Consider the following 22,481-nt stretch of genomic DNA (forward strand, 5'->3'; position numbering starts at 1 on the left):
TGGGTCCCAAAGCTATGGTCCAAAGACTGTAAATGGTGGGCCCGATATTGTGAAGTAGGCGTGTTTTTTTTCTGCACATGAATAAGAGAAATCCCTGACAGTCCTTGTTCAGGGCAGGACAAATGCAACATCACTCCACGTCGTCTGCTGTGTTCAAACGTCACTTTTCAGAAGTTGCCACGAATGCAGAGCGGCGTGATGTGGAAGTTAGTAAGCTGCACACTGTGCCTCTTTGTCTCCTCACAGATCACTTTATGGTCTGTTTCGGCTGCTGCAGATGATTCGGACGGAGAGGTCAAGATTGAAGTTTTATTCAAGCCCGAGCAGTGCAACCCAAAGAGCAAGAGAGGAGACCTGATAAACGCGCACTATGACGGCTACCTCGCCAAAGAAGGGACTCAGTTCTACTGCAGGTCGGTGCTTCGTCAGGGAAATGAGCTGTTAGATGAAAGTATCTTTACAAGGTTCACTTAATGCTTTGAAAGTCTTTACGCAAATGTTCAGAAAACTTTAGACTATTTTATTATGTAGTCGAAGTGAGTGGCTCACTGGAGGCTTCACTTTGCATGCCAACTTATAGGCTCAGTATTATTTATGTATGTGTAAAGTAAGCCTATAAACCCTGATATTCAGTGTTACATACAGTTAATTATTACATGATACGGACACTAAATATTGGGCATTAAAGTTCATCCTGCTTATATCAGCAGTCTACACCTGAATCCATGGGGTATTCAGGGACTGCAGGAATATTTCCGGGAGTGAAGAAAGGGGCTGGGTTACTCACACTGAAAGATTTGTGCGTATGTCTTCGGATTCAGTAAGAGGTTTATGTTCCTCCTTGTGTGTTCATTTCTTTTTGTGTTGTTTTTGTTGTAGTCGGTCGGACAAAGATGGACACCCTCAGTGGTTTGTGCTGGGTGTCGGACAAATCATCAAGGGCCTGGACATAGGGATGACTGATATGTGTGTTGGAGAGAAACGAAAAATCACTGTTCCACCTTCCCTGGCCTTTGGAGAAAAGGGCAAAGGTGGGTAAATGCAACAGTCTGTGTTTAATATTTGAAACACAAACTGTAGAATTAAACTAAAGTACATTTCATTGATGGAGTTTTAATCACTTGAAATGTTCAGGGTCTCAATAGTTACTATCATTTCATTAGAAGAGAGCCGGGCGTTTTTTATGTTTAAGACCTGTAACAAAACGTGTTGAATTCCTGCAAACCGTCTCTCTTTAAACGTTTTTTGAAAGCATATTTGTAAGCTTCAAGAGAAATTGTATTTTATATCAATGGCCTCAAGAAACAAATGAATGATACATACATACAAATATATGCAAACATGTTAATATCAGGTGTTTTTACGTGATCCTTGAAGGTCATAACCAACTGTTTTGTGTATTTCTGAGCTGCCTTCACGCTGTCTTGTCTTCTTTTTACAGCTCTATAGTTGAAAAGGTCTCACACCACTCCCAGTGCTTGCTCCTCATCCTCATCTGGCATGTACTGTGAGCATGCACACAGGTTTACAGGTCTCTACTTTCTACTTCCTTGCATGCGCAGGAACACTTTCAGAAACAGACTAACAGCCAGTTAACTTTAAACTACTAAACCTCCGAACACTGTCTCGTTGAATGTTGGTGAGGATGCAGATGCAGTGTGATCTGATGGTCATGTCGTCTCCTCACTTGGTTTTCTTCACTTGATTTCATATTTTGGCTTTGGAGGAAGTGGTTTTGCAGATTGTGCAGTTTGAATTACAAACATGTACATGCATATCTGCTGCTGGCTGAGTGCTGCTGTCTTCTTTACCTTATAAAAATTAACAACTTTAACAACAACTGTACCTAACGAGTGTATGGTTTAAACCTCTGATCTCAAGTCTCCTTTAATACAGCATGAAGTTCTTTTTGCAAGCACAGCGTGTGATTTGTGCTATAGCCCCATCACAAATCTGTCTAGCCCCAGTTAAGCCCCCTCATGTATGTCTGCTTTTATTTGAAAAAAAGAGAGTATGAGTATAGTAGAACTATGAATCCATGAACATCGACTATTCATAGCACCCCAACATATTAGTCAAGCTCCCCCTCAGCACCGGGAGAAAAGAAATCTCCTGTCTTTTTGTTCATTTTTTCCCCATTTAGAGTAAAACAGACAATAAAGTAGGGCACACATCAATGGTGAATAATTGACAATATACTCACAAGGCTTCCTGTTAGTCAGGATAGAGGCGAGTAAATGAGCATCCACGCTCTGGTCTGAATACGGTAACCTGTGAGAGAGTGATGGTAAACTTTAGCCTTCTTAAGTGTAGAGTAAAAATCGTTAGTTGTTGGGACAGAGGTTAAATCCACTAATTATGTCTGTGGTCTATGGATGTTATCCTATACATTTTTCTTACGTAGATAGTAGCTGTTCTGTCCGCTCATGAAAGATTCTGACAATGATACAGTTAGTAAAAATATTTTAATTTAAACGTCAATCCTCCCCGAAATGCATAAAAAATGTCTACAGCATTGAGACATGATCGTGGCATTTTAATTGCTGGTGATCTTTTACAATCTTGATTTGCAGATCCTGTGCCGCCCAATGCTACAGTGATATTTCAGGTGGAGGTCTACTCTGTGACCCGGGGGCCGCGCAGCATGGAGGCGTTTGGAGAGATGGACCGTGATAAAGACAAGAGTCTTACAAAGGATGAGGTAAGAACTAGGGTCGACCGATATGGCATTTATGGCGCCGATACCGATATCGATCTTGGGGAGAGAAAAAATCGGCTACGGATACATCGGCCAATATCTCTAGATCTATGTTCAATCTGTAGAGATAGATATACACATTTATTGTGTTGATCCCTCAAATGCTCAAATGATTTATGACGTGCATTTCCTCAGAGCTATTCTTCACAGCGCGGTCAAGACCACGTCCGTATCAAGACAAAATACTTACAGGGAAACCTTTATTTAAGGATCATTTTTTTAATGTTATACTAGAGGAATGTTATTTCCCTGACAGAAGGCTCATTAGTCATGTCTGTATCTAGATTAATGACAGCACGTTGTAAAGAAGAAATGAATGACATGCTATTAATTCAGCAATATTTAGCTTGTCGAAAAAAGGGCTTTTTATGTAAGAGCACAGTTATAAAAATACAACATATGCCTGTTGTTTATTTGCCAGCCAATCAGTAAATAACTTGATTTCTCTCTTTAAAGGGGCAAAAGGTTGTTCAGTGATGGGATGCATGCATTAAGCACACATAACTGGGCACATAAATACAAAACAGTCACAGCATTCAATCAAAAACAGTCATTTAAAGCTTTGTGCAAATAACTACTCTCCCATCTAGAGCGATAGATTTCTGTACTCAGAGGAGTTTATTAATGTGTTGGGAAGTCTGAGGAGGCACCAGATGGCAGAAACTGCAGATATAAAGGATGAGAGCCGTCACACAGAACGGATTCTGCTGTCTTATGTAACTGTTTTCAGTGATGGCTTTTCTCTACAGTGCCAGTTATCGTGCTGCAGAAATGAACACACTCGTTTGTTTTGGAGTAGTATCAATGAAGCCGTCCTTTTTTTTTTTTTATTTCCAGGTGAAAGAATACTTGAAACTTCAGTATGAAAAAGGGGGGAAGCCAAACGATGACCCTTTCTATGAGAAGATCATGGCCGATATTTTCCAGAAGAACGACAACGACAAAGACGGACAGATCAGTGCGAACGAGTATAATATTTATCAGCATGACGAGCTCTAGTGACTGATGTAGTCGTAGTTTTAACGTTTATCTGCTTTGAGTTACTAAGAGAGAAAACAAGAGTACATAAGGAAAGAATCAACCGTTGAATATTCTTACATCCTTTCAATCTGTTCAGGTTGTAGTTTTTAGTTTTTTTTACTTTACAGGCTCCATAACTTCTGGTTCAGTGAAAACTTTATTAGAGTTGACGTCACCCAGTGCAATCTTTTAGCATCGCTTCAATGAGTGCCTGACTCCAAAACCAAACCATCATTCTTATTCCTGTTCGGTTGGAAATCGTACTATTGTTCAAACATTATTGCAGTAAATTTCACAATGACACACCCTTTTTTTTTATTGTATCAGACCAGTTTACTAACGGACATATTGTGAGAGAGTTAAAAGTCTTGATGTGATCTAACATACTGGAGCTGCAGCCTCATCTGAAGTTGAAAATATTTGAATAGTTTCACGGTGGATCGTTTTTTTTGTTTTTTTAAAGCAGGCATGAAATAAAAGTGATGTAATATTTGAAAAAGCTTTCTAAACAGAATAACTAGTCAGTCTGTTTTAGCATTAAGTAGCAAACTCTGCAATTCAGAAGGTTTTGTACACCTGTGAAAAACTTTGATTTTTGTAAAAATGCCACTAATTTTTTAGCATTTGGAATGTATTTCTCCCTCATGTTTGTAAGTTTAAGTGTTTTGTTGGACACAAATTGAATCTTGCAGCACAAAGACGAAAAGAAAATTGCACAATGTGGTACAATCGGTGACTTGATGTCTTTCCTGTGAATTTCCTGCCCTTTAATCTGCATTATTACAGGAGTGTACAGACCCACAGATAGATGTGTATTTATATGAAAACGAAAAAGTAATCACTCTCTTTTTCCTCCTCACAGAGAAGGTCAAGTATAACAATCCAATAATAAAGATAATGTGTCTGTGACGGAGAAGTTTGAACAGAACATGGCGTTGCTTTGTGTCTTGTCAGACATGTTTACACATTTTGTTTGCATCTTTTTTGTGGTTTATTATCATTCACCTTTATCCAGCTGATCTGTTATCCACCACTGTATCAAGCTGATAAATGATGCAATAAATAAAACATGGAAAACAATACTGTGTCTCATTTTAGATGCATTACTCTGCTTTACTGACACCCCCACTGATTTAATGGTTTACTACCGAAATACTATAAGAAAAAGTTTTTGCATTTTCATTTATGTTCAACATTCTGAATGTGAAAGTATCAAGTCAGAGAGGATAAACCTGATGAGACAAGTGTGTGTGTGTGTGTTTATCTGGTTATAATTGCACATGACATGCTCTGACATCAATGTTTTCTTATTGATTGTTCCTGAATAAATGTGTTTTATTTTGTCGTCAGTGGGTTCATTACTGTAATAACAACAACTAACCACTAGAGGGCAGTGCTTATCCAACCAAATGTTGAAGTATTTACCTCAAAATGTTTGACTTTCGCCGTTGTCTCCTCACTTGTTCATGTCTGATGAAGCACGAGGGCCCGAAACGTTACATGTGGTGAGAATTCCCATTAACATTGAATTGGAGCAGCTTCTGGTGTGCGCACGTAGTTTATTTTATTTTTTATCTTTGGATATTTTCTGTCCAGCAACCAGTAGCACACTAAAGTTTTCATTTTTCAAACACTGTAGACAAGCTTTCCAACTTTTGAAATGTTGACATTTAAAAAATATATAATAATTGGAAGTAAGGGCGCTGGTGGTGCAGTGGTTGGTGCGCGCGCCCCGTGTATGGAGGCTGTATACTTCCAGGCGGGCGGCCCGGCTCCCCTCTCGCATGTCATTCCCCTCTCTCTCTCTCCCTGATTTCCAGCTCTATCCACTGTCCTATCTCTACATTAAAGGCACAATAAATAAAATAATTGGAAGTAGGTGCTTTCAGGTTGTTGCGGTGTGGCGAGAATGTGGAAAGACTCATGAATACAAAGTGTTTATCACAACACGAGGAACTCACCAGGAGGAAATAACTAATCTTTTATCTTTTTTTTTCTGGTCCCATTTATATAAGCGTAAAAACCCCTTTGTAGAACTGTTGGACTCGTGATTTATGATTGCAGGGTTGTTTCATATTTTCCACCACTTTCTATAAGTGGAAACTATTCATTCTGTAAAATGACAGAAATTCTGCTTCTATTGTTTCAAACCAAGCTGCAAAAAACAACAAAAACATGAATTTTACTCACTACAGTCGTTCTGTCAATAGCTTAAAAAAAACACCACTTAGATTTCTGATAAAATATGTATTAAAAATAGCTGTTTATTTTTGCTTATAGATAGTATTTACAAAATGTTGAAATCAAGGAGTGACAAAAGTCTATGTTACAGTAGGAACCACACAGTCTGTCAGTTGGGGATCGTTATCTTGACTGACGGGAGCCGGATCCCTGCTGCCCTGACCTCTGCTGTCATGTCAACGCCCAGAGGAGCCCTGCAAAACAACAATTTACGTGAGCAAATGTTGATTAAATCAGCAGTGCAGCAAATAACAACAAGAGCGGTTTGGTTGGTATTTCCTTTAACCGACAAAGTACATTTTAAAAAACGATTTCTTTCAGTGTTCTCTTACTTTGGCTCATAACAGACGTCGACATTTGGAGGCAGGATCCCTTTTTCTTCTCTCATGCGTTCAACACCGTTCCTGGTTAAAATAAAATCAGTTTTTTTTTAACTCGTGACCAAACTCTACAGTGGGGCAAATCACCTGTTAAGAACCAATTTCAAGTTTAACTGATAGCCAGTGAACGCACCATGCAATCATCACTCCATTGTCGGTGCAGAATTTGGCAGGAGGGCAGAGCAGGCTCACTCCTTCCCTCTCAGTGATAACCATCAAAGCTTTGCGGATGTACTGATTGCTGGCGACTCCACCAGACACCACCTGTGACCGAGAGGTAATGAGGACATCTTTAAATCTATGCTCACAATGTCTGATTTAAAGTACAGGCCTGGGGTTATTATTTCTTGTCTGTAGCACTCAACACCAAGCGTGCTTTGGGACATGGCATCTGTAAAAATTTGTCATATGTATGTGTTGTGTTTTTTCTTGGGCTCTTTGACCTTTAGGACATAGGACAGATTAGGAAACCAGGGAGAGAAAGAGAGTGGGGAATAACATGCAGGAAAGAAGCCAGACTTGAACCTAGGACTATAACCTCCGTACATGCGGCACAACCTAACCACTAGGCCATCTGTGCCTTGTGCTGTAATGTTTTATGCCCATTGGAACTTATCTGAAACTGTATCTATGAATGAGAATATCCCATTTGGGACAATAAATCTATCTACCTACCTATCTTGTTCTAAAGGGTCAGTTTTTTACATTACAATAAACTTATTTTAAATACAAAGATGTGACACACTCACCAGGGTGGGGTTGCTACATGTCAGCAGGTTGTTTGCCTTACAAAACAATATGGCCCGATGTGTTCGCTTCGCTAGATGAGTTGCGACTGTGTGCTGTGTGGCAGCTGCAATGTCATTGACACATGATAACAGCGCCCCCTCTTCTACACCTGCAGAGGTACAAACAGAGGAGGCATGTCTACGTTTTCAAGACACAAGGCTCTTCAAAGGTTTCTGTCCACATACATGAACACTGACATTGAAAAAAAACAACAACGTAAAAATAGAGTATTCATGAATAAACAAAGACCACACACTGAGTCTTTACACATGGTTCTAACTTGCATAGAACATATGAATTAAACGTTAAACTAAGCTGACAGATTTTACACACACAAATCTGCAAAACTTGAATCTTTTTTTCACCTGGATTCTTTCCATTTTGTTAAAGTGTGCTTGTCACAGCAAGAAATGGTAACACAGTGAAATATTGTTACATTTGTCTTATTTTAGTCAGAATGTTTGCTATAAAAAAAAAAGATTCTGATCACAGGTACATGAATCATAGCGGTCGTTTCTGAGACTGTGTGTGTATTCTCATACCTTCCTCTTCCTCTTTTTTCTTTATTATCATTGTAACTTGATTGCGTAACCCAGAGAAAGAAAAGCAGCAGTCATTTATTTTTCCCATTGGTGTCGTTAAAGCGATGCTTGTCCTGTCGCCGTCCTTTGCCAACAGCTCTATCGCTTGTCCTCCACTCAGTGTGGAGCACTGCGGGTGTTTCATGAGGGACAAACGTCTTGCTACCTGTGAATACACAAAGAACACGTTTTTGTTTGGTTATTATCACACAATGAACACTGAGGCCAGTAACCAAAACCTTGTGTGAGAGCTCCTACTTTATCCAGTGCATCCCCTGGAGCTACATCCAGACCGTGACCAAGAACAAGAAAGTCGTCAACTCCTCGAGCCACAGCGAGGAGTGAGTGACCGCCAGAAACCAGCAGAACCAGAAATGGGAAGGGGACAGGTTGAAGCATCCTGACGGTCAGGGCGTGGGCCTCCATGTGGTGGATGGGGATGAAGGGCTTGTTGTGCTGCCTCACAAACTTACGGCTGAACTCCAGACCGATGCCGAGGCTCAGGGCCATGCCTGGCTTCACCGTGGTGGCTACGGCCGAGAGCTGGCATGGGTCCACGTCGGCCCTCTCCAGAGCTTCCTGGACCACGCGCTCTATGTGTTCTCTGTGGAGCTGCTGGGCCACCGGGGGGATGATCCCACCAGTCCTTCAGTATTCAAGAGTGCAGAAGATGTGTCAGCGCAGAAGCTAAACCAATGACACGGATATTGGGGCACAGCTTACCTGAGATGCACTTCTGTCTGTGAATGTAGAGACTCTCCCAGGATGTGACCTGTCTCGTCCAGCACAGCAGCTCCAGTGTCATCGCAGCTGGTCTCAATGCCCAGAACCAGTCTGGAATAAGTTGCTTTCCCTAATGAAGGACTGCACCAAGCTGTGGTTCTGAACTGCAGCAGCCTTTGAATATGTTTTACTTTTGTAGGGAACATGGTCATGAACCTTATACGTTAGCCAGGGGTGACTTCAAGGTTTTTTTTTTCAGGTTAAAGCGACCTCACATAAGTTCATATTGACTTTCAAATCTAAAAACAAAACAGCGGTGGCAAATATATAAACAGCACCATGTTTCCTTTCAGAATAACAAACTAAGGAAGATTAAAAACACAAACTAAATACCGCACAAAGAAGAAAGCCCGTGATGGTAAAGCTATGACATTTTGCAACCAAACGCTCCAAAGCTGCGTCACATGTAAATAATTCCGTGTTCAAACAAGTCTGTTACCACTGATACAGTACCTACCTAGCTAAAATACATGATCAAAAATGTGGGTAAGTAATAGATCATTGTTCATGCCAAACAAACTGAATATAAACATGTACCAAACCCGAAGTGCTTCAGGAAAACAAGCATAGGTCAGGAAGTTGTTGCTTTGTTTACAGGGGGACGACATTTCCCGCTGCACAAGCTGAACAGCATGGACAGGAGTGGATAATCGCCCATTGACGAAACTGTGTTTTCATCGGAGTTGAAAGAGGTAACTTCTAGTGTTTGTCACTAATTCATAAATATCTGTGTTGGTACATGTCTAATAGTTGCAGGACTGTCGCGTGAACATTGTTTCGCATCTTTAGCAGTAACCATAACGGAGGCTGTGCTGCATTCACGGGTAGCAGAAATGTGGTACTTTAGACAATCCACGCAGTGAAGCGCGAACAAAGTTGAATAATTGGTCAGGATGTTGGCTAAGCTGCTCGTGCATTTACCGAAAGGGCCAATCCTTCATGATTCAAGATTCATATACCAATTGAATTGACTGTAATTAGTTTTAAATGTCAGACATTTATCTTGAATATCACGGAATCGTCAGTGAACGGTGACCTGGTGGATCATTAAAAATAGAAACCACAGAAAAAAAATCTAAGAAAAAACCGTGCATCTGCTTAAAACTTCCTTTAGCGATGTATGTATAATTTTCAATTTTTATGTGATGATAAATAAATTGAGCTTGGAGTTTTTAAAAAGCACAAGAACATTAAAGCGACCCTTACGTCAAATGCGTGCTCGAGTTTAGCATGTAGCAGGGTTATTCCGTCGCATAATGGCTTTTTATCTGCAGTAAATTAAACAGGTATGCCTTTTATAGGCAATGGTAGACTTAATAATAATTTATAATATCTATCTTCCATGTATGTCTTGTAATAGAGTCATAAAGAGGATGTTTACTTAAAGGCTTGAGGAAGCTCCAAATTGCTACCAATGAACCCGGAAGTGCCTTGGATCATACTGCTGCTGTTACACAGATTATTATGTTATTTTCTGCTCCTTAGTTAAATATCTTTTAAACTTCGAGGTTAGTAGATTTGTCAGTCCTAGTTCTTCCTTTTGCATTTCTCAAAAGGGGGCTGTGGTAAAACTGAAAACCCCTCTTAACCACCACCAGTGAGTTTAGCCAGCACTTTCTTAATCTTGGGTTTTAATGAGCATTTCATGTTGACTTTTCTGAAGGAGGCATGGAGCACTCTGCTTGTCATTTGGAGGATTTGAAGCAATTTATCATAAACGATGCCCCGCCAACGGTGCGTTACATCCCAGATTTCATATCGGAGGATGAGGAGGCTTACCTTCTTCAGCAGGTGTACAAGTCTCCAAAAACCAAGTGGACTCAGCTGTCGGGCAGACGGCTTCAAAACTGGGGAGGGTTACCACATCCCAAAGGTATGCTGGCAGAAAAGATCCCTGACTGGCTCCAGACGTACTGTGAGAAGATATCCTCCCTCGGTGCGTTCGGCGGGAAAACAGCCAACCATGTGTTGGTGAATGAGTATAAACAAGGGGAGGGGATTATGCCGCATGAAGATGGCCCTCTCTACCACCCTACTGTCACCACCATCAGCCTGGGCTCTCACACCCTACTTGACTTCTACGCACCAATCAGCAGCCTGGAGGACGACGACGACGCACCGCAGACCGAGGAGAACCGCTTCCTCCTGTCGCTGCTGGTGAAGCCTCGCAGTCTTCTGATCCTGCAGGATGAAATGTACCAGCGGCTCCTTCACGGCATCCGGCCCTGCTCCCAAGACACGCTGACAGACAAGGTGGTGAACCTGTCTGCTGCGGGGGCTCTGCAGGGAGAGACACTGACCAGAGGCACCAGAGTGTCACTGACCATACGACATGTGCCAAAAGTTCTAAAGACCAAACTTCTACTGGGGAGGAAATAAAGCAAGACTGTGTGTTTGTCATGATACTACATGATGTGTTTGACACTGATACCATCAGGCTTAATCAGCGGGAGTCTCCTCCGTGCTGCTTTATGAACGATATCTTACATGTGTCTATACTGGATCACTACGAGCTTTCTTAAAAAATGATGTGCTGCCTCACCTGAAGCTGTAGTAGCTTCTCTGGACATTATCAAGCATTCTTAATAGAAATGGTTCAAACGATAGATTTATCTCTTACATGTTTCCAGGAGATCTTTGTGTCAAACATCTGTGGAACAAATGACCAAGGTGAATCATGGTGTCTTTAAACGTCTTAAAAGTCTATGATCAATGTGTTCAATTTATTATCAACACAAACAAGCCCCACAACAATGTTCTTTATGTTTCCTTTTTTGAATGACTATTCATTTCTCAGTCGTTCAACATGAGTCTTGTGTTTTTGATCGATCAACGTGTTTTTTTCAGCACTACATCAATAAACTAGTGATGAGATGTTTCCGCTGTTTTCTTTTTTATTGTCTACGTGTGACTTATTTTAGAGTTTTATTTAAGAGCTACAAAGAAAAGGCAAACAATGTGCAAGCAAGGCTTTAAAAAAAGTGGTTTGACTGCTGAGTGCATATTCAGATCACAACTTTCAACAACAATTAGCTATTTGCAAGTTTTTTTTAGGTAGGTAGGCCATGATTGAAATGAAATAGCTGTCAGGTCTAGATGCCAACAAATGCCTCAGAATTGAATATTTGCATGAATCCTAACGTAGACATTGATAATGCTGACATGTTCATATGTGAATGCCTCAAAGACAGAAACATCAGGAATAAGAAATTGAGAATAATAACAAATACTCCTGCACCAGACTTCTTGCTTGAATATTAGAAACCATTAGGAGACTGAAAACTGCAATAAATAGCACATCCAGTGTGTCATGTATTAACCAGAGTATGTGTGGAGGAATGATTTATGGAGGTTTTAAGTTAAAAATAAATCCGTTGGGTCACTTTTTTTTCAAAAGGAATACATCATTGCAAATCAGTTTAGAGAAGTCTTCTGGGTGGAAGCTGTTGGTTTAGTTTCTGAAAGTCTTTGTCATCCTGAGCTCTGGTGTCAACATGCCCTGATTTTGTTTGACTTTGGTGTGAACTCATTTTTCACAGGAGAACAGCAGAACAATGGAGCCACAGACGAAACGCTGGAAAGGCTCGGAGTGCGACTCCGACTCCTGGGTCGCTTATCCTGTACTGTCAGATGAGCGATCACAAGGCGTCGAGCTAATAGAGGCGTTTGCTGCGCCCATTGTCAACAAGAAAGAGACATCTCGACTGATCCGGGAGCTGAGCAGTCTCTACCCGTTGAGCAGCCTGCAGCACATCAAGAGGGTGCGAGCGGTGAAGGAGAAGGGAAGTCCTCATCCTCTGGAAGTCCTCGTGTGCCTCGTCAGTGATGCTCCAGACGTGAAGGCGGTCACCATCCGGTCTCTGCTCCCCTCAGATGGACTTCGATGTGACGGATTGGGTGAGCCTTTTGTGGTGAAGGTCCCCGCGCGTCCCCCTTTGACCCGGCCCCAGTTTGAGCTGGCGAGCAAACACTGGCCCACCTCCTTTCATGAAGACAAACAGGTGACCGTCGCCCTGAGAGGCGAGCTTTTCGGCCCGTCTCAGAAATCACGCATGCAAAAGTACATGATGTCTGCTCTGACTGCAGCGAAGGCAGGGCACGAGATGGGCATGGAGGCAGTGGGCGCGGTTGTGGTCGACCCAGTGGAGGAGAGAATCATTGCGGTGGGTCATGACTGCAGAGGTTACCATCCTCTTCACCATGCTGTTATGGTCTGCATCGACCTGGTGGCTCGGAGTCAAGGTGGAGGATGTTACTCTTTTGACAGATACCCTGCATGTACATTTAATCCAGCACCAAACTCAGACCCTATCCCTACAGATCCTGACACAGAGGCGAGCTCTCAGCCCTACATATGCACGGGGTATGACTTTTATGTGACCAGAGAACCTTGTGTCATGTGTGCCATGGCGCTCGTGCACTCCAGAGTCGGCCGTGTCTTCTATGGCACTGCCTCTGCTGACGGGGCGTTGGGGACCAAATATAAAATCCACACCCAGAAAGACCTCAACCATCGATTTGAGGTTTACAAAGGAGTCCTGAGTAAACAGTGTGAGGATCTGAACAGTTTGGACGACCATGTCACGAAAGAAAGTAGATAATAAAGGCATCTATTTCATCGGCAGGCCCGTAACCATGTTCTAGTTATCATGTGTGAGGAAGGAATAAAGCATTGTTTTTTTTTTAAATGAAGTTTTAAACATGCATGTGGTTATTGTAATTAGAGGATGTGTACACCTGTAGGGGGAGCGTGGATCACGTTTTAAGGAAGAGCTGCTGAGTGCCAAGGTCTAGAAGAGTGTTTTTGTTGTAGTTCATAGAAATAGAATAGATTAGAAAGCCTTTATTGTCATACAACAAAATTAGAAATGCTTCACCTTAAAGTGCACAAGGTCCGTCTTGTGATAACAGATGCAGAAATAACTGAAGTTAAATTGTAATCCATTTTCACGTTGCTTTCAGCTGCAGATCTGAACCTGGTCACCGTTGACTACTTCTATAAATGTGAACCTGCCTCCCCCTGCAGATAAGTAAAGTATTATTAGCAATAGATTACTGTATAACTGCAGGTGTAGATGCTGCGATGCCTCCAACCACCAACACAGACAGAGATAGCACCAGCCATCTAAACACGTTTCCCCACCTTCAGACCATCGATGCAACAGCTGGGCTTACTCGGGAAAAAGCAGCTGCAGAGACGATTTATTTTTAATGTCTGAGGTTTTCACTCATACGGCGGTTAGCACCTTCCACCCGCAATAACCGGACATAACTAACAGTTCATAACAAACACACTCTAAAAATGGGTTAGTTTGTTGATGATTATCAGCACGTGTGAATGTTTAACAAAATTTTAACCCATTCAAATTCTGTACAGGAAGCTTTTGTCCTTGTTTACATCAAACCGTATGCCTCCAACACAGATTAAAACTAATTTAAGTCAAAGTGTGTGCCCTTGTTTTTTCTATTTGTAGTCCTAATATGATAGTATCCAGGAACTTGGAAAGCTTTCCAGGTCTTATCTTCAAACTACGTTGTATATGTATATAAATGATGTATTATGTTAATAAAGGTAATGCTTACTGATTTGTTTTCCATGCTTCAGATTATCCCCGTGCAGTTTAAGATACTTTATCATTACAGCTATTCTTCCTCGCATGTGTTAAACACTCGGGTAAGGTGGATGTTTTCCGAATAATGCTGGGTTACTTCTCAGGTCAAAGGTTAGCTGTAGCGACAGCGGAGCTCTCTGCTTTCTGATCAAGAGAACTTCTCAGGTCTTTTTTGCAGGCTGTGAAATATTCTCTGTAGTTACTATTAAACCAGATAATTTAAAGATTCACAGATAATCTGAGAGAATCTTCTCAACTAACTGTGTCCTTTGTTTTAAGTCCCTGAAAGGTTCATAACATCTCTTAAATCTCAGCATCAGAAGGAGCAACCCAAAGAACAGGCAAAAGAGTTGGAACACTCGGAGGGCACCAACATTTTAATAAGATTTAGAACGAGAAATATCATGAGTACTATGAGCTATGGCCAAACAAAGCAGGACTAGCTGCCTTGATAATAGCAACAAAAAAAAAAGCCATAATCTAAAGAGAGCAGCTACATGAATATAAGTTCATCACAGACACTGCAGACCTCTCTGAGTAAACACATAATCTGACAAGAATTATTTGTCTCATTTCTACATACAGGACACAAAACATTCTCACACAAAAAAAAAACTGTACAATGAAAAAAGCCTGCCCTTTTCTGATTGACATACAAATAAGAAATGATTCACACACTGAGGACATCATGCAAAACAGGAAATGATTCTACTTTCCACTCAGCATGAATACATTTGACACCCATTACAAAATGAGAGCGTGCCGATTGACCCCGAATCACCGTCGATAAGTAAACATCTTTGAAAAATACATTTGGGACATCTTTGTGGCTACAAACGGACTTGTACTCACAAATTGTGTTGCCATGAGAATTGGAGGGAAAGACAGAAATAAACTCAAACAAAAGCCTCAACGACGCCTGGGCCAGCCCAGGTCTGCGCAGGCCAAAAATACATCATTAAATATTCACATAAGTTAGTAATGCATATGGCATCCTGTCACCTACAAACCTACTCCTGGTTTCTTTTAAACATCTTATCTTAACCCTGATATATCTAAACAACAGTGACTTTTACACAAACTGTACAACTTCTTGGTTAGGTGCTACGCAGGACTTTACCTCCGCGGCTAAGAGGCGCAGCATCTACAACAACTCAATACTTGTTAATACCGAAAAGTCTCACTCCGTGTAGCTGCGGCAGCTTCGGGATTAAGACGCTCAAAAGCGAAGCCGTGTTTATGATGAAGTGTGTTGTGTCGTACTTTGTGTAGAAACTTGCCAAGAAGTATCTGAGGAGCAAAAAGAGATGGATAGATTCAACGATAAACCGTTACATTTGTCATATTCAAGACAAAGGCAGGGAAACAAACAGTGCAGAACAATTGTCTGTGCAGTATTGTCCAATAAATATCATCGTTTTAGTGTCTATGATTGTTCAACGTTGACAATAGATCAATCAGGATAACTACATTGTGTGTGACGGCCAGAATTATTAATGATAAAGTCTATGATTGTTCTTGTTTATTTTTTAAGGTTGATTTTTGGGCTTTTTATGCCTTTAATGGAGAGATAGGTCTGTGGATAGAATCAGAAATCTGGGAGAGAGAGAGTAGGGAATGAGATGCAGAAAAGGAGCCACAGGTCGGATTCGAACCCAGGCCGTCCGCTTGGAGGACTATAGCCTCCGTACATGGGGCGCACGCACTAACCACTAGACAACCGGTGCCCAATGATGGTTGTTTTCAGACTGTTTTATTTAACAAATCGAGGGCGGGCTGTGCACATTCATGCAGTTTGGGGGAGCTGTTTTGCTTCTTTTTTTTTTTTGCATTAGCTTAGGTAGAAACTAAGTGTTTCCAAAGTTGCCTTACATGTTTACTACATTCTTATGTAAACACAACCGGCGATATCAAGGTTGAAAAATGATCCAGGTCATATCCATATTTTGCTAAAAAGGTAAATAATATAATTTCATTCAGTAATTTTGTCTTCGTTTTAAATTTTATGTATATTTTTCCTCATCAAGGCAACGGCGATCTGTAAATAGTTTGTATGTTTGATGATGCTGTCTTTGGTTTCTGTCATTGAAGCTCATGTGTATAAGCATCTTTAGTAAAATTTCAATAAAAAGTTGATCACAAAAAAAAAGGTAAATAATAATCACGACTGTGGCCTATTTGTCATTAACAATACTTTTTAAAGTTATGTTTTTTGGGGCCATTTTGCCTTTGTTGGAATGGACAGCTGTAGAGATAAGAAGGAAATGTTTGGAGAAATGAGTAGGGGAAGACATGAAGCAGAGGACCACAGCCTCTGTACATGGTGCATGCAACATAACCGCTAGGCTATATGGCACCCATTATCAATACTTTCTAAAGATGATGAAGAAGTGTCTTTTTGATATCTGGCCGTCAGTGTGAACAAACAAGAATGTGATTGAACGCTTGTGTCCTTTTCTGAATAATCGATCAGTGTGAAGACAGAATCGTATCATTTCCTCATACGTACAGAATGATTGGAGAGATGGTGAAGAACTTTCTGGACGAAGTGAACTGAACGCCGTAGTCCAGCTGTTCCCAGTGTGTAAGAAGTCTGGCTTTTCCTTGGTCAGGGGTCTCAAAGGGCGTGCCTTTCACTGCATGCATGAACACATACATTCCCTGTGGAGACAAAAACACAGGCTGCATTGTCGCAATACTGACGCCTGGGAAGAAGAAGAAGAACATTTCATACAGAGAGCATTAGGTGAACGTTTTTGTGTGCTCTCTTAAAAAGTATAAAAAGGAACGCCGATCAGGCAAAAATGTGTCCCAAGTCATTTGAATTTGAGGTTATCATCAAACTTTTGGATAAGGTTTCCAATGAATGGAAATTGAATACAGCACTTGCAAACTGGTTTAATGATTTGTGATGATAACATCTGTTTAACCAGAGAGAATAAAAACAACTAACTCTGGGCTGCTGCCAGAGGTGTGGTATTTAAAGCAGACAGAGCAGAGGTTGTTGACGCAGATTAATGACCACGTTTTCTATCTTGGGGTCGACACTCATTTCCAATTACACGCCGCTAAGTCAAAACACAGGAATGCAGTTTTATATGGAAAACCTGCATTACAGAGGGAAAAGTAATACAACTAAACTACTGGCATTCTTCCAAGTCATAATCAGCACACTGCTGTTGTATTGTGTGAAAACAAAAGGCTATAGTTGACCTCCGTGGTTACTGTTAATAGCCTTCCGTATTTGGCCGCGATACAAAATCCTTGTTAACTGCTCCGAGCTTGCACAACTTCATGATGTCACACACATCGACTTTGTTTCTTTATTGAGGCCAGCCTGGTAACAATGAAAGGTCAGTTTTTCGCTACGGACTTAACGGGCAGAGAGGAAATTATCATAATAGGTCATGCATCAGGCTGCCAAAATGACAACCCCCCCCCCCCCCCCCAAAAAAAGAGGCTATCTTGATAAGCAAACACAGAACAGGCCCCGCTGAAGGTAACAGACACCAGGCTGTTTGGAACACATGCAAGATTCATTCGGCCTGGCAGGCTCCGACTGACTTTCAAATTCTCCTCGATTACACCCTTGGAGTAAATTATTTGTTTTACGGATTCGAAAGTCATTTGACGTTTGGTCTCGATGATCGGTTTGGCCCTGTGAGCAGCAGTGACAGTGTGAGAATTAAACTTACAAAGTTGTGTATGACGTTGGTGAGAGTCCACACCAATGGCACGCTGAAGAAAGGAATGCTCAAGAGCACAATGTGAAGTATGCCAACACCGAGTGCATAGGTCAACCAGATCCCCCGACTGTTCATGACCCGAGTATTTGGGTTCACCTCGCTGTGTGCCACACCCACATTCATTCTGGTCTGAGGACAGAAAACACATTTTGATATTCTCCACACAGCACCTGCGTGTTTTTCTGCCTTCACTACACCCTATTGAAGGAAGATATCTTCGACATGTGACAAAAAAAAAAAAAACTTTCTCTCAGCAGCATTGGATGCCTTTGTAATCTGTCAGGGTCAAAATCCTTATCTTTAAGATTGAACCCCCCCCCCCATACGACACCATAGACAGACCCTGCACTGCAGAAAGCTAATGAGGTGGCCCAAAGGTCTGCAAGATGTGACAACTGAACCAAGAAAAACATTATCGTTATTATTTTTGAGTCTAGACTGTGTGTGTGTGTGTGTGAGAGAGAGAGAAGAATTATGAAGATTGAATATTTCTATCTGATTGATTCAAAGGTTTTTCTGTGAAAATATGTAGAAACCTGCAAAACCCTGTGACTAACTATTTCACCGAAACAAAAACTGGGGCTGTACCCTCGTTAATGAATGTCCACTGAGTTATTCTTTGCTCAGCTGTGAGTGTAATCATAACTGTGGACATGAATGGTTTAATGAATCAGGATATCTAACTCATCTCTGTTACTCTCCTAGCAGACACAGGTGGCACTTTCCATGCACATCAACAGTTAACAGTCCAACACTCATGGTTGTGCAGCTTTTTCTTGACTTACCTCGACATTATAAAAACTGTTACACCAAGCTCTGAATCCTACAAATGTGTGACTCTTCAAAAACACAACCTCTAACAATATGCTGCAGTACTAAAGTGCATGCTGCGTACTTCTCTTCACAGTATACCTTTATTTAAAGATGCCTATCTGTTGTGCAGTTTAAGCACTTTGTCCTTCCTGCAAGTCTGAATGTGATAACAGACAAACAAATTGTGCAATCTCATTGCACTTTGCCCTCTGGCACATATTCAGCTGCCAGGCTCGATTAAAGAAAACTAATAGGGCTTAAGTTGCATCCATTTAAGGCAATGATGACTTTCTGTTAAATCCCTAAAGCCTGCTGCATGCCCGCACAAGAAGAAGTCAACGTTCACATTTGAACAGCAGGATTACAATTTCACTTAAAGATATAAGTTGAATAAATACACCACAGTGAATGAGGAGTGTTTGTATTAAAACGCATGTATGATGTTCAACCTCAGTCTCAGACGTTGCGTGAATCCTCGAGCTTCCTGGTTTTATTTGTTGTTGTTTTTTTGTTGTCTGTTGATGGCTCTGATTGTATGGAGTTTTTTTTGCTGATGTCACCTGTTCTTTTGTGCCTTGTTTATATGCTTGTCTTCTTGAATTGCTTAGTTGGTTTAAGTGATTTGTTTTAACTTTTTCATGCGAGTTAAGAAAACTTCTCCATAAATAAATACTATCACAATAACATTATTATCATTGTCCTGGCATTAGGCCAAAGTTGCTGTCCATAAGTAGGGTAAGTCTTTTACGTGCCTATAACTCATTTTGGATACTGGTACTTATTTTAAGTAATATAAAGAGATGTATTGTTGCACCATGAAGTAGCAGATAAATTTGCCCTGTAACACAAATGATGATAAGATCCATTCCTTTGGGACAGTCCTTGGACTAAAGCTGACTCAACTCTGACACAAATAATGTGCTCTGCTGCTAGAACCACTGTCACTGGCTCAGAGGAGCTGCTTGTCAGCAGGCAAGGTGGGCAACTGCTTGGGGCCCCTGAGAGCTGACAAACTTTAAACCACAGCAGTCGCTCAAAATGTGCAAATTTAGCAATGACAGTGGCAAACCTCCCTAATGGGCCCCCATCTGTGTGACAGCACTCACTCTCATTGCCCTGCTTAGCATCTCATGTATTACTCCTCCATTCATCAGTGAAAATCACTGGAGGAAGATGAAGAGGAGATATCTGTCTGGCAGTGAAAGAAGAAAGAGGAAGAGCACCGGGACACGAGTAGATATGATAGTTGTTGGAGGGGCCCCCAAATTATTTTTTTGCCTAGGGCCCCCCACAGACTCTAGAGTCGCAGCTGCACTGGCTTAGTCTACTTGCTGAATGATAACAAAAACAAAGACATGAAATCAGACAGACTGAGCTGGATCTATATTTCAACATGAACTAACACCGATGTTATCTTTACTGTAATGTCCATCTTGCCTTGTGTAGTAGGTTTGTAAACATGAGACGACCCCCCCCCCCCCCCCCCCCACACACACACACACACACACACACACACATACACACACACACCACTATTTCTACCTACAAGTTGCTCAGCGTCGTTAACAACAAACAGAAATCACGAAGTGACGTGACGTAGTAGAAATGTAACATGTAGCACTTACACACCCAGCGTTGCAACCTCACAGGTGGAGAGCGAGCAGTGAAGGTATTTATAGAAACAACTGCTACGGAGAGAAATGGGTTATCTCCTTGTTGATGTGTGCAGTTCACGAGCGCAGAAAGCCTGACCCGACCGGAAGTAGACGTGGTGACGTCGACAAAAGTGAAACTAATGTCCCTTCTTTTGTCTTCTCAGGCAGCACTTAAAAAGTAACTGACACATTTATTCATGTTCATTGTTAGAGAAAATACAACTTTTTATCCACATCTTTGAATCTTGCATTTTACGAAGGAGTAAAATGACAGGAAAACATTAGAGATTATAGTCTTAGAACTACGAGAATAAAGTCATAACTGAAGAAAGTTGTAATATTATGAGATTAGAGTCGTAAATGTACAAGATTAAAATCCTATATTTACAACAATGTTATAAATTAAACAGATTTAAGTCGTAGGTCTACATTAACGAGGATAAAAAAAAAACTAATTTACCAGAATACAATTGTTAATTTACAATAATAAAGTTGAACATTTACGGGAACAAGGTTGTAATTTTACGATGATAAAGTTGAATTTAAAGTGTAAATTTCCTGGTAATTCCAGTCAATCTTTAAAGCATTTTAAAAGTCAATGAATTTCAAGGGCAATTTGCAAATTCCTTTCATAAAGATGGTTTATTCTTGGTGTCTAATGTTTGTATGATTCACATATTATTGTCTTTCTGATAGATTATCTTAAATATTAATACCATGAGCATCATTAGTACTAAACACAAAAACATGTTCATACTGTCTGCACATTATTTCCACCAATTAAAAATATTCTTGATGTCAATCTCACAAAATGCAAGTTTAATCTCATAAAATTACAACTTTATAATCGTAAATGTGTTAATTTAATCATGTAAAGCTTAGCTTCCTGATTATCTGGATTTATTAAATGTATGATTTTATAGGCAACGTCTTTAATTTGTTAGTGACACAATATATATATTTTTTTATCCAAACTGAAACTATTGTTTTATTGCCCCCATATTTATTCAATAGCACTGACTGGTTTAACTGTCGACTTAAAGGAAAATGATTTAAAAAATATTACAATAAGAGATGAAGAGACAAAAATGGTTCATCTTGAATGTATATGTATAATTTTTGGATGGGAAGTACTATGTACACAAATGCAAATGGAACCAAAAATACAGCAATTTGATATAGAAACCTAACACTAAATCCAGTCTTAACATTGGACTTAAAGATATAAAAGCAGAGAAACACTGAGCCTTTTTGGAAATCCTTAATATGTTACTTAACTTTAGTTCTGTTTTTGATACCTCTATGTTATATTACGTTTGTTCTTTTTCTTCATGTTTTGCTGGTTGTTGTTTGCTTTGTCTTTTCGTGGTAATATGTTATGTAACTCTGTGTGGTCACTGTTTCTCAATAAAAAAAAAGTAAAAAATTAAATAAATATATTGTTTAGTCTTCTCAGATTGTGTTTGTCCAACCCACCGGAAAGCTGATCAGCACACACAATCACCTACAAAAATGTGTATTAAATAGCCTAAGTATCGATTTAAGGTTAGTTGGAGCCTAATGTGTTTGTGTTAGTTATGACAAAACCACTGGAATCAGTTTTTTTATTAGCCTGACAAAACGTTGTGCCTGTGAGACATTACTCAGGGTGTATATACTACCCTCTTAATACTGACCCCGCCCTCTTGTCCCTTCTAGCCAATCAGCGTGCAGCGAAGGGGGCGGGAAATCCGCGCGTTTCCGGCGTGCTGCCCGTGTGTTGTTTATGAAAGATTACACAGAGGCTACAGTCTTAAAGCTTAGTTCAGGTCAGTATTTAACCATGCTATTTAAGAATTTTCCACGTAAAACATTCATCTCGATAAGATTTTGTAACGACGAGAGATAGTTTACGGGTGTTTTGGGGTTTTAAATGTAAGCTAAGTGAGTCTGACTGGCTCAGAAAGGGTGCAGAGCAGCTAATGTTAGTAAAGTCCAACAACCTAAACATACCTACTTTACACTTTCAGTCATGTTTACCCACTACATTTTGTGTAAACACATATCTCATTTAAAACATCAGCATTTCTGAAGTTGTCTCAGACTCTGTAACTCTGAAGTCCC

The 22,481-nt window shown here is 40.5% G+C and overlaps 5 protein-coding genes across 7 annotated transcripts; 3 read left to right on the forward strand and 2 right to left on the reverse strand.

The window, feature by feature from the left end:
- Nucleotides 1-140: 140 nt before the first annotated feature.
- Nucleotides 141-4,858, forward strand: fkbp7 (FKBP prolyl isomerase 7). Its single transcript, XM_061053903.1, has 4 exons — nucleotides 141-413; nucleotides 880-1,031; nucleotides 2,574-2,701; nucleotides 3,596-4,858. Exons 1-4 carry the CDS (start codon nucleotides 184-186, stop codon nucleotides 3,755-3,757), a joined length of 672 nt encoding a protein of 223 aa, XP_060909886.1. The 5' UTR covers nucleotides 141-183; the 3' UTR covers nucleotides 3,758-4,858.
- A 1,164-nt stretch (nucleotides 4,859-6,022) lies between these two features.
- osgepl1 (O-sialoglycoprotein endopeptidase-like 1) lies at nucleotides 6,023-9,129 on the reverse strand. Its single transcript, XM_061053904.1, has 7 exons — nucleotides 8,493-9,129; nucleotides 8,028-8,415; nucleotides 7,731-7,935; nucleotides 7,149-7,297; nucleotides 6,533-6,663; nucleotides 6,352-6,423; nucleotides 6,023-6,213 (listed from the first exon to the last, which is right to left on the reverse strand). Exons 1-7 carry the CDS (start codon nucleotides 8,702-8,704, stop codon nucleotides 6,129-6,131), a joined length of 1,242 nt encoding a protein of 413 aa, XP_060909887.1. The 5' UTR covers nucleotides 8,705-9,129; the 3' UTR covers nucleotides 6,023-6,128.
- A 31-nt stretch (nucleotides 9,130-9,160) lies between these two features.
- On the forward strand, nucleotides 9,161-11,089 carry alkbh6 (alkB homolog 6). The gene is made up of 2 exons (XM_061053906.1): nucleotides 9,161-9,244; nucleotides 10,216-11,089. Exon 2 carries the CDS (start codon nucleotides 10,221-10,223, stop codon nucleotides 10,929-10,931), a length of 711 nt encoding a protein of 236 aa, XP_060909889.1. The 5' UTR covers nucleotides 9,161-9,244; nucleotides 10,216-10,220; the 3' UTR covers nucleotides 10,932-11,089.
- adat3 (adenosine deaminase tRNA specific 3) lies at nucleotides 9,330-14,021 on the forward strand. The gene is made up of 2 exons (XM_061053905.1): nucleotides 9,330-9,670; nucleotides 12,092-14,021. Exon 2 carries the CDS (start codon nucleotides 12,107-12,109, stop codon nucleotides 13,151-13,153), a length of 1,047 nt encoding a protein of 348 aa, XP_060909888.1. The 5' UTR covers nucleotides 9,330-9,670; nucleotides 12,092-12,106; the 3' UTR covers nucleotides 13,154-14,021.
- A 479-nt stretch (nucleotides 14,022-14,500) lies between these two features.
- On the reverse strand, nucleotides 14,501-20,506 carry ormdl1 (ORMDL sphingolipid biosynthesis regulator 1). Of its 3 annotated transcripts, XM_061053909.1 has the most exons (5): nucleotides 20,349-20,477; nucleotides 19,476-19,561; nucleotides 17,860-18,039; nucleotides 16,674-16,825; nucleotides 14,501-15,454 (listed from the first exon to the last, which is right to left on the reverse strand). In XM_061053909.1, the coding sequence occupies exons 3-5, from the start codon at nucleotides 18,031-18,033 to the stop codon at nucleotides 15,319-15,321; spliced, it is 462 nt and encodes a 153-aa protein (XP_060909892.1). In that variant the 5' UTR covers nucleotides 18,034-18,039; nucleotides 19,476-19,561; nucleotides 20,349-20,477; the 3' UTR covers nucleotides 14,501-15,318. The 3 variants fall into 3 exon arrangements, with proteins under 3 accessions (XP_060909892.1, XP_060909891.1, XP_060909893.1); XM_061053908.1 differs by lacking the exon at nucleotides 19,476-19,561 and having other exon boundaries at nucleotides 20,349-20,506; XM_061053910.1 differs by lacking the exon at nucleotides 19,476-19,561 and having other exon boundaries at nucleotides 20,353-20,486.
- Nucleotides 20,507-22,481: the final 1,975 nt, after the last annotated feature.

The sequence above is a fragment of the Labrus mixtus genome, chromosome 13 (assembly GCF_963584025.1).
Source record: "Labrus mixtus chromosome 13, fLabMix1.1, whole genome shotgun sequence".
Taxonomy (NCBI): domain Eukaryota; kingdom Metazoa; phylum Chordata; class Actinopteri; order Labriformes; family Labridae; genus Labrus; species Labrus mixtus.